A 13,422-nucleotide genomic window follows, 5' to 3' on the forward strand; every position below is an offset into this window, starting at 1 on the left:
GCAGGGAATGGGGAGTCCATGGAGATGAGAGTGCCGCTTCGAGCTATTGATCCCCTACACTCTGCCCCCAGTGATCTTAGATCTGGTGTCAGATAGTAAGGTCCTTTCCATTGGCAAGTTTTGTATTGCGGTCTCTACCCTCAGGGAACTCTATCAGATGCTTCACCCTGGCCGCTTACCTCACTAATATGTTGTAATACGCTACTTGCTAAGATGGATGATGCCGGGGTGCAGTATAAGAATAAGCTTACCTCCTGCAAGCCTGTTATTTACCTTAGCTCCCACTGGCGCCTTGGAAACGTTCTGAATGGAAACCTGAGCGACCGGAGACTCTGGAAATGCAAACCCTTGCCTATAACACGCATATTAAAACATCCTTATATTGTAGAGATGGGGTAGTTTAGGGCTATACTTTCACTGGGGGTCTTAAACTTTATAACCAATTAAATATGTACTGGATTCTCTGTATAACCACCCTACGAATAGATCTTAGCTTTGAAATAAGTTAATGACGCTTGATGAGGTGAATACGGCTTACTCCGCTTAGATGCATGTCACAGTATAGTATGAGTGTTATGTAATATTATTATACTGTTCCTATATAACCTCTCCTATTTTTCCTAAAACTGTGTTTTATAATGTGCCTAGTGTGGGATATATTTTTAATGATAGCTCATGAGCCTGATGCATTAATATATTTGGAATAGGTAATAGCCTAATGTCGACATTATTAGCTTAATATACAGCAAATATAATCTTGTTACCCTATGTTTATTTGTCACATATATGTTTGTTAGCACTAGGGTTTGAAGCCAACAATCTATCCTTCTCTTTCTTTAACATAACTATTTTTTCTCCCCCACATAACCATTTTTTTGGCCCTATTCTCCCTCTGAATCATATATTAGCTGGCTCCTCACGCCCTTTAACTGCTGATCGCTTACTTTGCTTATAATAGGCCTAACAGCTCTGATCCTCAGAGTTTCTGATATGTTTAACAGATTGTAAATGTCACATAGGCTGATGCCCAGCTATCTGAAAAACGTTATAGAATGCTTACTGTTAGTCCCTCCCACTATCATATATTGTATTGCTCCATTTTACTGAGTGACAAACGTTTGTTAACACACTATGTTTTACTGAACTATATTTGTATATATGCTGAGTTACATGCTTAATTTGTTAATGTATAGGAAACTGAGGTTTATTATGTGAGGCCCATAAGTGGTCTCCTTTCTTTTAGGATACCTTCTGGTGGGATCTATATTCTCTATAGGTATGAGGTCCACAAGTGGCCTCCTGGATATTTTTGAAGGTGTATAGTTTGGCATACTGTTCAATTGTTGATTGCTGGACTTATCTCTTACTGCACCCTTTTGTATTTTTGTACAGACAACCGTGTCCTAAGTATTGGACACTACCATGTAATCATACTTAATGGAAATGTATCATTTGTATGCCTTTATATTAACCTCAATAAAAAAAAAAAAAAAAAAAAAAATTATTGAAACAAAAAAAAAACAAAAAAACCCCCATAAAAGTGTGTCTGTGCGGTACATGATCATAAACAAAAGGGGGAGGACCCCTGAAACGCGTTGTATGGATATCATTCCTGGCTAGGCATGCAGTGTTATTACAACTTATAATATGTTTGTATTTTGTTGCATAAATAAACTGTTTTTATTGTATCCACATTACTCTTATTAAAGGGATAGAAAGGTCAAAAATGAAATTTGCATGATCGCATTTCAATTTGAAATAGAAGTGTTTTTTTGCAATATACTACCATTAGCAAAAAGGCTTCAGTAAAAGTTATTACTGTGTTTTGTTTTTTTTGCGGCATACACACATATCCTGTTCGGGCCTTGAACCAGTATTCAAACATTATGCCTGCTCAGAGAGCTAGCAGTAATGTGTATTGCTTCTGCAAAGACTACATTTGTGTCATACGAGCCTCCGATAGCTCTCCGGGAAGGTGTGGTGTTTGAATACTGGTGCACAATGTCACAAAAAAATAGTAATGACTTTTAGTAGAAGCATTTCAATTTTGACCTTTAAGTAAGTTTGTGCACCTTCTGTAAATGTGTTTTTAATAATTAATACATTTATTTATATTTTTAAGAGAGCATGCCATGAGATAGGCAAAGAACCTAGAGCAGGGCAGTGGATAAGTCACGTAGCATTGGGCAGCAAATTAAAAATACAGTATATATGTAAATGAATATATACATATATATGTGTTAATATGTGTATATACACATATTAAGACGTAAATATATGTATATAAGCATATACCTGTACATATACAGGGAGTGCAGAATTATTAGGCAAATGAGTATTTTGACCACATCATCCTCTTTATGCATGTTGTTGTGATATACCTTTAAGGTATATCCCTTCATTAACCTGTGACCCTTTATAAGGCTTCCTGTTTTCCCAATTCCTTGCCTGAATATTGAAGGACTTCTGTAGCACAGTGAATCTGTCTGCAACTACCTTTAAGGCTGATACCCTTAACTTTTGCATCACCTCAATTCCTCCTTCAAAATTAACTAAAGATAATTTCTCTCTTTCACAAAGTATATAGGAAATCTTCTTGACGAAAATACTTTCAACTGAAGTTGTTCTATTTCCTACAGCTGACAGGAGTCAGTTTATTCCTTGGATTCATCACCGCGCTTACCTTCACCGCAGGACCGGAAGTAAGTCACACACACGCTCGCTCAGCTCAGACCCATACAAGCTGCAATCAACTCGCAGGTAACAACTGAATTCCTCTCTGCTTAATCTGGTTATCAATTGCTTTCTATATAGGATACCTTTTGCATAAGTAGAGACCGCTGCTGTCACTTGTACTACCTGTGATCCGGAGCATCAGCTTTTTATGTTTTTATATGCTGAGTGGAACTTTAGTGTGAATGTGGATTCCGAGTGTGTGTGTGTGAAGACTGACGATTATACCATGCCAGAGTAACTTAAAGGAACAGTACTATCGTCCACAAGTCACATCTATAAATAGTATAAATAACCTCCAGAGCCACAAGTGTAACTTATACACGATCTCAAAACCATTCATTACCACTGGCCATTAACTACGCTCACAGTACATTTACTCAGTGGAAACAGTATCTCCTGGGTTCATTGTACAAAAGAGCAACAAACAAAATACAATTGTATCTCATATGTAAACGGTTATTACATAATATTCAGGCCAGAGTTATCATTAGATTCAGATTGTTATTTGTTACACAATCATGGATCCCAATGAAATAAAGAAAGAATTTAATAACGTTTACCAAAAATTAGACTATTTAGCACGTGCTTTAACTGAAGTACAAGCTGAGAATGCAGCAATCAAGGCACTCATAAAGGATTGCTTAACTCCTAAGGAACCACAGCTTTCTGAACCTCACATACAATTACCCACACCATTTTCAGGGAAAAGATCAGAATATCGCGATTTTAAAAATGCCTGTCATCTTTTGTTCTCTATGAAACCACGCACCTATCCAACAGATAGAATAAAAGTTTGCACGACAATATCTTATTTAAGTGGAGAACCACGGACCTGGGCAAACAGGTTTTTCGAAAGTAATAATCCCATTCTGGATTCGCTGCAAGATTTTTTCGCTGCTCTATCTAGCTTATATGAGGACCCTAATACACAGCTTAATGCAGAAACAAAATTAAGAGCATTAAAACAAGGAAAGAGGACAGTGGAAGAATACACCACTGACTTTCAGATGTGGGCTGCCGACTCACTCTGGAACGAGATTAGCTTAAAAAACCAATTCCGTTTGGGGCTCTCAGAAGTTTTGAAAGATGAACTCTCACGTGTAGAACTTCCAGAGACACTCACAGCACTGATTAAACTCAGCACTACTTTGGATCGTAGACTGAGAGAACGAAAAGCTGAAAGAGGTTATTTTGAGTCATATTCAAAACGCCCTGTACAAACTTCTATACCTCAAGACAAATTCTCTACTCAATCCACACCTATGGAAATTGGTACTATAAAAGGTCCTTTATCTACAGAAGAAAAAACCAGAAGGAGATTGGCTAATCTCTGCCTTTATTGTGCTCATAAGGAGCATACAGTATCAACATGCCCCTTATTGGCTAAAAGCAAAAAGGGTAAGAACATATCCTCACTATCAATATCGACCTTAAGTGTACCTACTCATCTCACTCTATCCATTTCTTTACAGTGGGACCAATCACTTATCCAGAATGACGCCCTAATTGACTCAGGAGCATCCGGTGTTTACATAGATGCAAATTATGTACATAGAAATAAAATACCTATTGTGTGTAAAGAGCATCCAGTATTTGTAAAATTGATTGATGGTTCACTTATACAAAAGGGTCCTATCACCCATCACACCATTCCGCTACTTACAACAACATTAGCAGGTCACACCGAATATGTAACGTATGATATTATTCCTATAGATAAGCATTCAGTAATTCTGGGGTATTCATGGTTGCACACACATAATCCCAGCATAGATTGGTCACATGGTTCCATTCAGCTGACATCTAAATATTGCACAAAGACTTGTTATCCACATTGTACCATAGCTAGTTTAGAGACTGGTTTACTCATGGCATATTCAGACTTGGTAGATGTGTTCGATTTAAAAGAAGCTGAAAGTTTACCTCCACACAGACCCTTTGATTGCCCTATAGACCTTATACCAGGCTCTCAAATTCCATATGGAAAAATCTACCCTCTATCTAAAAAAGAACTCCTCCATTTACGCACGTACTTGGATGAAAATTTAAAAAAGGGCTTTATCTCACATTCCACCTCACCTGCAGCTGCTGGTATATTCTTTATGAAAAACAAAGATCAATCACTACGACCTATAATAGACTACAGAGGACTTAATGCCAAAACCATAAAGAACCGTTATCCGTTACCCCTTATACCAGAATTAATAGAAAGACTCACAGACGCAAACATATATACCAAATTAGATTTAAAAGGGGCATATAATCTGATTCGTATAAAAAAGGGGGATGAATGGAAAACAGCCTTCAGGACGCGTTACGGTCTGTATCAATACAACGTGATGCCATTTGGCTTGACTAATGCCCCCGCGACTTTCCAGAATTTTATTAATGAAATCTTCCATGACCTTACTGACATCTGTGTTATCATTTATTTAGATGATATTCTTGTTTACTCAAAAACCTTACAGGAACATGAAAAACACGTCAGATGGGTATTAACATGCCTGCGTGAACATAGGCTGTTTGCAAAAATGGAGAAATGTAAATTTCATGTCAAGGAAATTAAATTTCTTGGTTATGTGATATCACCTAATGCCATCCAAATGGACCCTGACAAGGTTAACGCTATTCGCAACTGGCCTCAACCCAAGACCATCAGAGCACTTCAGAGGTTTCTGGGGTTCTCAAATTTTTATAGAAAATTTATAAAGAATTTTTCTATCATTGTAAAGCCTCTTACGCTACTTACCAGAAAAAAACACAAATTCACATGGAATACAGAGGCACAAGAAGCTTTTTGTAATTTGAAACAAATTTTTTCTACTGCACCAGTTTTAACATTGCCTGACTACAACTCCCAATTTATTCTAGAAGTGGACGCTTCTAATTTTGGAATAGGAGCAGTTCTTTCTCAAAAGGATAAAATATCTCAAGATCTCCATCCCATTGCTTTTTACTCTAGATCACTACTTCCAGCTGAGATTAACTACAATGTGGGAGACAAAGAACTTTTAGCGATCAAAAGTTCGTTAGAACATTGGAGGCACTTATTAGAGGGGACATCAGAGCCTTTTCTAATATACACCGACCACAAGAATCTCGAATATCTTAGAAAAAACAAAACCTTATCGGCTCGTCAGGTTAGATGGTCACTATTCTTAGATAGGTTCGATTTTCTAATCTCATACAGACCAGGTACCCTAAATCAGAAGGCTGATGCCTTATCCCGAATAGTTAAGAATGACCTATCATTGGAATCTCTAAATCCAATTATACCTGAAGAAAAATTTATAGGATCCCTCACCTCACTAGAAAAAGAGATCCTCCTTGAAGTCAGTAAAGAAAAAGACTTACCCAAGGAATGTGCAAGAGACAATACCACAGGACTCTTTCTTTATAGTAACAAGATATATGTTCCAAAATCACTTAGAAAAGTCATATTACAATTGCATCATGACAACGTATTAGCAGGACACAAAGGCATACAAAAAACTACTGAATTAGTGAAAAGGACTTTTTGGTGGCCACAAATGGAACATTTTATCATCACACATGTTAGAAATTGTGACACTTGTGCAAGGAATAAAGTTGTACATAAAAAACCAATAGGGTATCTTGCACCTCTACCAATACCGTCTGTGCCATGGTCCATCATATCAATGGATTTCATTGTAGATCTACCTGCTTCCCAACAGTTTAACACTATATTAGTAGTTATTGATCATTTAACAAAACTGGCCCATTTCATTCCACTTAAAAAATTACCCACAGCCATGGTTACAGCTAAGGTCTTTTTAGACAATATTGTATGTTTACACGGCATACCCACTACCATCATTACAGACCGAGGTACACAGTTCACCTCTGCTCTATGGAGATCCCTATGTAAGCTTTTGCATATAGATACCAGATATTCAACTTCCTTTCATCCCCAAACTAATGGGCTAACTGAACGTTTAAATCAAACCTTAGAGCAATTTCTAAGATGTTACATCACTCATTTACAGGATGATTGGGTGGATTATTTAGCCATGGCGGAATTCTCGTATAATAATTCCATATCTTCTTCCACCAAGATGACACCTTTTTTCGCCACTTATGGCTATCACCCTGCCACTATTGCTATTTCACACTCTGTTACTCCTTGTCCAAGTGTTTCAGAATTCTCCTCAACTCTAAAAGACAGGTTGGATATCATAAAACAACATTTAACTGAAGCCAAAAATCGTCAGAAAAAGTACTATGATCGACATCACTCCCCATCTCCTTCTTATAAGACTGATGATTTGGTATTACTCTCTACTAAACATCTGAAGCTTCAGCTGCCCAGCAAGAAACTGGCTAACCAATACATAGGACCGTATTCTGTAGAGTCCATCATTAACCCTAACGCTATTAAACTGAAACTACCTCCTACCTGCAGGTTACACCCAGTATTCCATGTGTCTTTACTGAAACCCTATATCTCCGAACCTCTGAACCCACCTCCTCCTCCTTTGCAATTGCAGGATGATTCGGAATTCGAAGTTGAACGTATACTTGATTCCCGAGTTCGGAGGGGTACCCTCCAATATCTGGTCAAATGGAAAGGTTATGGGTTGGAAAAAAATTCTTGGGTTTCACATTGAGATGTCCATGCCCCTTTGCTTCAGACTGCTTTCCACCGTCGTTACCCTGCAAAGCCCTCGCAAGGGAGTCTACTGGGGGTCCTTGAGAAGGGGGGTATGTGATATACCTTTAAGGTATATCCCTTCATTAATCTGTGACCCTTTATAAGGCTTCCTGTTTTCCCAATTCCTTGCCTGAATATTGAAGGACTTCCTGTAGCACAGTGAATCTGTCTGCAACTACCTTTAAGGCTGATACCCTTAACTTTTGCATCACCTCAATTCCTCCTTCAAAATTAACTAAAGATAATTTCTCTCTTTCACAAAGTATATAGGAAATCTTCTTGACGAAAATACTTTCAACTGAAGTTGTTCTATTTCCTACAGCTGACAGGAGTCAGTTTATTCCTTGGATTCATCACCGCGCTTACCTTCACCGCAGGACCGGAAGTAAGTCACACACACGCTCGCTCAGCTCAGACCCATACAAGCTGCAATCAACTCGCAGGTAACAACTGAATTCCTCTCTGCTTAATCTGGTTATCAATTGCTTTCTATATAGGATACCTTTTGCATAAGTAGAGACCGCTGCTGTCACTTGTACTACCTGTGATCCGGAACATCAGCTTTTTATGTTTTTATATGCTGAGTGGAACTTTAGTGTGAATGTGGATTCCGAGTGTGTGTGTGTGAAGACTGACGATTATACCATGCCAGAGTAACTTAAAGGAACAGTACTATCGTCCACAAGTCACATCTATAAATAGTATAAATAACCTCCAGAGCCACAAGTGTAACTTATACACGATCTCAAAACCATTCATTACCACTGGCCATTAACTACGCTTACAGTACATTTACTCAGTGGAAACAGTATCTCCTGGGTTCATTGTACAAAAGAGCAACAAACAAAATACAATTGTATCTCATATGTAAACGGTTATTACAGTTGTCTTACTCCAAGCTGTATAGGCTCGAAAGCCTACTACAAATTAAGAATATTAGGTGATGTGCATCTCTGTAATGAGAAGGGGTGTGGTCTAATGACATCAACACCCTATATCAGGTGTGCATAATTATTAGGCAACTTCCTTTCCTTTGGCAAAATGGGTCAAAAGAAGGACTTGACAGGCTCAGAAAAGTCAAAAATAGTGAGATATCTTGCAGAGGGATGCAGCACTCTTAAAATTGCAAAGCTTCTAAAGCGTGATCATCGAACAATCAAGCGTTTCATTCAAAATAGTCAACAGGGTCACAAGAAGCGTGTGGAAAAACCAAGGCGCAAAATAACTGCCCATGAACTGAGAAAAGTCAAACGTGCAGCTGCCAAGATGCCACTTGCCACCAGTTTGGCCATATTTCAGAGCTGCAACATCACTGGAGTGCCCAAAAGCACAAGGTGTGCAACACTCAGAGACATGGCCAAGGTAAGAAAGGCTGAAAGACGACCACCACTGAACAAGACACACAAGCTGAAACGTCAAGACTGGGCCAAGAAATATCTCAAGACTGATTTTTCTAAGGTTTTATGGACTGATGAAATGAGAGTGAGTCTTGATGGGCCAGATGGATGGGCCCGTGGCTGGATTGGTAAAGGGCAGAGAGCTCCAGTCCGACTCAGACGCCAGCAAGGTGGAGGTGGAGTACTGGTTTGGGCTGGTATCATCAAAGATGAGCTTGTGGGGCCTTTTCGGGTTGAGGATGGAGTCAAGCTCAACTCCCAGTCCTACTGCCAGTTTCTGGAAGATACCTTCTTCAAGCAGTGGTACAGGAAGAAGTCTGCATCCTTCAAGAAAAACATGATTTTCATGCAGGACAATGCTCCATCACACGCGTCCAAGTACTCCACAGCGTGGCTGGCAAGAAAGGGTATAAAAGAAGAAAATCTAATGACATGGCCTCCTTGTTCACCTGATCTGAACCCCATTGAGAACCTGTGGTCCATCATCAAATGTGAGATTTACAAGGAGGGAAAACAGTACACCTCTCTGAACAGTGTGTGGGAGGCTGTGGTTGCTGCTGCACGCAATGTTGATGGTGAACAGATCAAAACACTGACAGAATGCATGGATGGCAGGCTTTTGAGTGTCCTTGCAAAGAAAGGTGGCTATATTGGTCACTGATTTGTTTTTGTTTTGTTTTTGAATGTCAGAAATGTATATTTGTGAATGTTGAGATGTTATATTGCTTTCACTGGTAAAAATAAATAATTGAAATGGGTATATATTTGTTTTTTGTTAAGTTGCCTAATAATTATGCACAGTAATAGTCACCTGCACACACAGATATCCCCCTAAAATAGCTATAACTAAAAACAAACTAAAAACTACTTCCAAACTATTCAGCTTTGATATTAATGAGTTTTTTTGGGTTCATTGAGAACATGGTTGTTGTTCAATAATAAAATTAATCCTAAAAAATACAACTTGCCTAATAATTCTGCACTCCCTGTATATTAACAGTATAAATACAGTCCCCATAGACTTCAACGTAAAGGCCCTTTTAAGGGCCGTTTTATTTTCTAACACCCCACATCCCCTTTATTTAATTAAAAAATAACTGCACAAAGCAGTTTTAAGGGGTTAAAGTGAGGGGGTGTAGGTTGTTAGAAAAAAAATGACACTGAAAAGTGCCTTTACACTGTGGTCTATGGGGACTTTGTTAAAACTGTTAATATATATGTATATGCTTATTTACATATATGTATGTGTTATTATCTGTATAAACACATATAAACACATAAATATATACAGTATGTATATATTCAAATACATATATATTTTAAATTTGCTGCCCATTGCTGCACAACTTAGCCTCTTTGTTGCGATTAGGTTCTGTGCTGTGTATGTAATAATTTATCAGGTAAGTTTTTATTTTTTTAAAGGTAGTTAGTTGTTTTTTTTGGTAAAGGCAAGGTTAATCTATTTTGGGTTCATTTAGGGGGTGTTATGTTAGAGGGTTTAGATGTTAGTGAGTTACTTTGCAGTGGAGGCTGTGGCGGTTTAGGGTTAGTAGGTTACTTTGTGAGGTCAGAGTGGCGGCTTAGGGGTTAATAATGTAAAGAGGTAGTTTGTGATGTGGGTGTAGCGGTTTAGTGGTTAATAGTGTAAAGATATAGTTTGCGATGTGGGGGGATGGCGGTTCAGGTGTAAAGAGGTAGTTTGCAATGTGCGCTTGCGCAATCACATTTACTTTCAACTTGTAATACGAGCGCACATTACTGCTCAGCGCTAGCCATAGAAATTATGGGGACCGTTCACGCAAACAAATTTGCAGTAATTTTAACAGTGCAGCACTTGTAATATAGATTTGAGGGTAAAGAAAATTGTGATCTCGCATTCGCATTTACGCTCCTCGCGCTAATAAAAGTGCTCCACTCGTAATCTAGGCCTAATGTTTTCATTATTTGTGGCACAAATTATTATAAAATCAATTTATGTTAAATTATGCAATTCATTTTTGCATTGGATAGATTCAGTAACAGTTATAAATACTAGAAAAATTTATAATATTGCCACCACGCTGGCAACATTTTCTGTGGGGAACATTGCATGTCATTCAGATGCTGCAAAATGTATGGCTGTGTTTATTATTTTTTTAATAGTGCACATAAATAACCAATACTACTTACTCATCACTCCACGCTCCTCTCCATTCCCTCTTTCCCCATGGATTCCTCATCCTGATCATAAACAGTTTCTCTGACTTTCCAAAGCACAACGTAGTTGTTCCTAACGGCACCTTCTTTATCTCTGTTACTGAATAAGCGTGGCCCTTAACAAGTCCCATAGGGGTCACTGCCTCCATGTCTTCATCGACAGAAGGCTGAGGAGCAGAACAGAGTAAAATTCAGCATACCCTAAAGTAGACTCCAGGCCCAGCAATATGGTTCAGAACCAGCCCAGGATTCCATTCAACCCATAACATTTTTGCACAACAGGAATGTAGAACATAATATTCATGATCATGAAAGCTTTATTTAAAGAGGGATCATGCTCAAAATGTACTCATTTACTCATGCAGGAAAAAAGATTCTGACTAAAAAAAGGTGAAGGAAAAATCTGTTTTAACTGCAGTATTAGTTTTGTACTACTAATGAGATGATAAGCAGAACTGATTCTCTGTTATTGGTGGAGAAGTACACACCTCTGTAAGTATAAGAAAACCCTAGTTTATTCAGGACCAGGATATGAATTATTCAAAACACACAAAAAAAAGACAAATAACAAAACAACAACTAAAATACATTGTAAAATGCCATCGTTCAAAATAAACAAGAAAGTTGACTACAATTTCCTTTTATCCCCAATGTTTACAATCACAAAGTTGATTCTTCCAATCCTGTAGAAAAACATATCAACTGATTTATCTACAAACAACCACATAGGGGCCGATTTATCAAGCTCCGTATGATGCTTCATGCCCCTTGTTTCCGGCGAGCCTAAAGACCACTGCTCTATAACTTGTCCACTTGCTCTGAGGCCGCAGACAGAAATCAACCCGATCGAATACGATTGGGCTGATTGACACCCCCTGCTAGCAGCCGATTAGCAGTTCACAAGAACTGCTGGTGCAATGATAAATTTATCGATGTGCGGCGGACATGATACGCTACATCGTATCATGTCCGCTCGCACTGGAATAAATATACCCCATAGACTTTAATTGTGTTTTTATGTAGAAAATCATTAGATACGATTGTGATCAATGGATGGAATATTATACAATAAACTCTGAAACCTTTTAACAAATCCATATTGGGCACACAAATACATTTCTCTCTCTACTTCTTAGTCTACATAAGACTGGAAGAGCCTTTTCCAGTGTCAACAATTTCTGTGTCATCCTTTGTAGCTTACACGTAATTAAATATAGGGTGGTGAATTAGTACAAGAGACATGAAAGGAACATAAAACACACACTTAAAACTACCACAAAATATGTAATTCAGCATACTAAGCTATGCAAATTCATTATTTATGTTGCATGCTATTGCTACAATACACAGGTTTTCATGATTCTCCAGAGGGAAACGTTTTGTATATAAAGTAATGCAGCAAATTAATTTCAAATTGTTCACTAGTGTTTGTGATGGGTGACGTTTTGGTCCATAATTTGTCACATTTGAAAAAAGTGCCAATTTGGTACCGAAATGTCATGCATTCTTTATGAGATTTTTAAAATAGTATTAAACTAAAGGATTTGTGTATTTTATTAAACAATTCTCTGAGTGTTGTTTATTCCAATTGTTCATACACTTTACTGTGCAACAAGGTGACTGCAAGATGAAGAGTGAGTGTTACTTCTTATGTGTATATACAGAACATTTATAGGAAAAGTTCAATTTTATCATTAGCTACTCTGTTCATTGGATAACTGGGACTTTGTATATTTCAGCACTATGAACCTGATTATATAAACATAGTCGGCATGAAGAGAAATATCACATGGACAATTTAAGGGGCAGCTCTCACTATATTCTCTAAGAAAAGGGACTTAACTTATGGGGTTGACCTCCAAAGAAGGAAATGACTCTCTCTATGATATAGAATACTAGGGGATAAGCCTGCCTAGAAGGCAGTCTATGTTTAAAAACTACAGCCCCCCAAGCTAAAGTTGCAAAAAAATAAAAAAAAAGTAAAATTACAGAAAAAAATAAACAAAGGTATCCAAAAAAAAAAAAAATCTAAACCTAAACTAATACCACTATAAAAAGAAAAATTACCCCTGAGTGTTTTTGGAATCCCGCACTCCTTTTGTAAAGCGGTTGAGGCGCTATATACTTCCCCGACGGTGGTGGTCAAGGGACTTGGTTTCTGTTCCCCTAGGATTCGAATAAGCAACGGAACCAGGCAGGGGTGTCCCCTGTCTCCGCTCCACTTTGCACTTGTTATAGAGCCACTTGCAGAGGCTATTAGGAAAGATAACCAAATCCAGGGCCTTTTGATGCATGACTCGCTCCAGAAGTTGGCGTTATTTGCGGACGATCTTACCCTATTTATAGTAGACCCAACTCTTTCACTTCCATCTTTGATGGCCCTAATAGACTCTTTTAGTGAAATCTCGAACTACAAAATTA

General features: G+C 38.1%; 1 protein-coding gene across 7 annotated transcripts in view; it reads right to left on the reverse strand.

The window, feature by feature from the left end:
- The window catches only part of CAPN6 (calpain 6), a 258,328-nt gene that overhangs the window by 54,644 nt on the left and 190,262 nt on the right, over positions 1–13,422 (reverse strand). For all 7 annotated transcript variants that reach the window (XM_053699313.1, XM_053699314.1, XM_053699315.1 and 4 more), the window contains one exon: positions 10,975–11,168. In XM_053699313.1, the coding sequence (XP_053555288.1) occupies positions 10,975–11,168 (194 nt within the window). The remainder of the gene's footprint in view (positions 1–10,974; positions 11,169–13,422) is intronic.

Source organism: Bombina bombina, chromosome 1 (assembly GCF_027579735.1).
Source record: "Bombina bombina isolate aBomBom1 chromosome 1, aBomBom1.pri, whole genome shotgun sequence".
Lineage (NCBI taxonomy): Eukaryota > Metazoa > Chordata > Amphibia > Anura > Bombinatoridae > Bombina > Bombina bombina.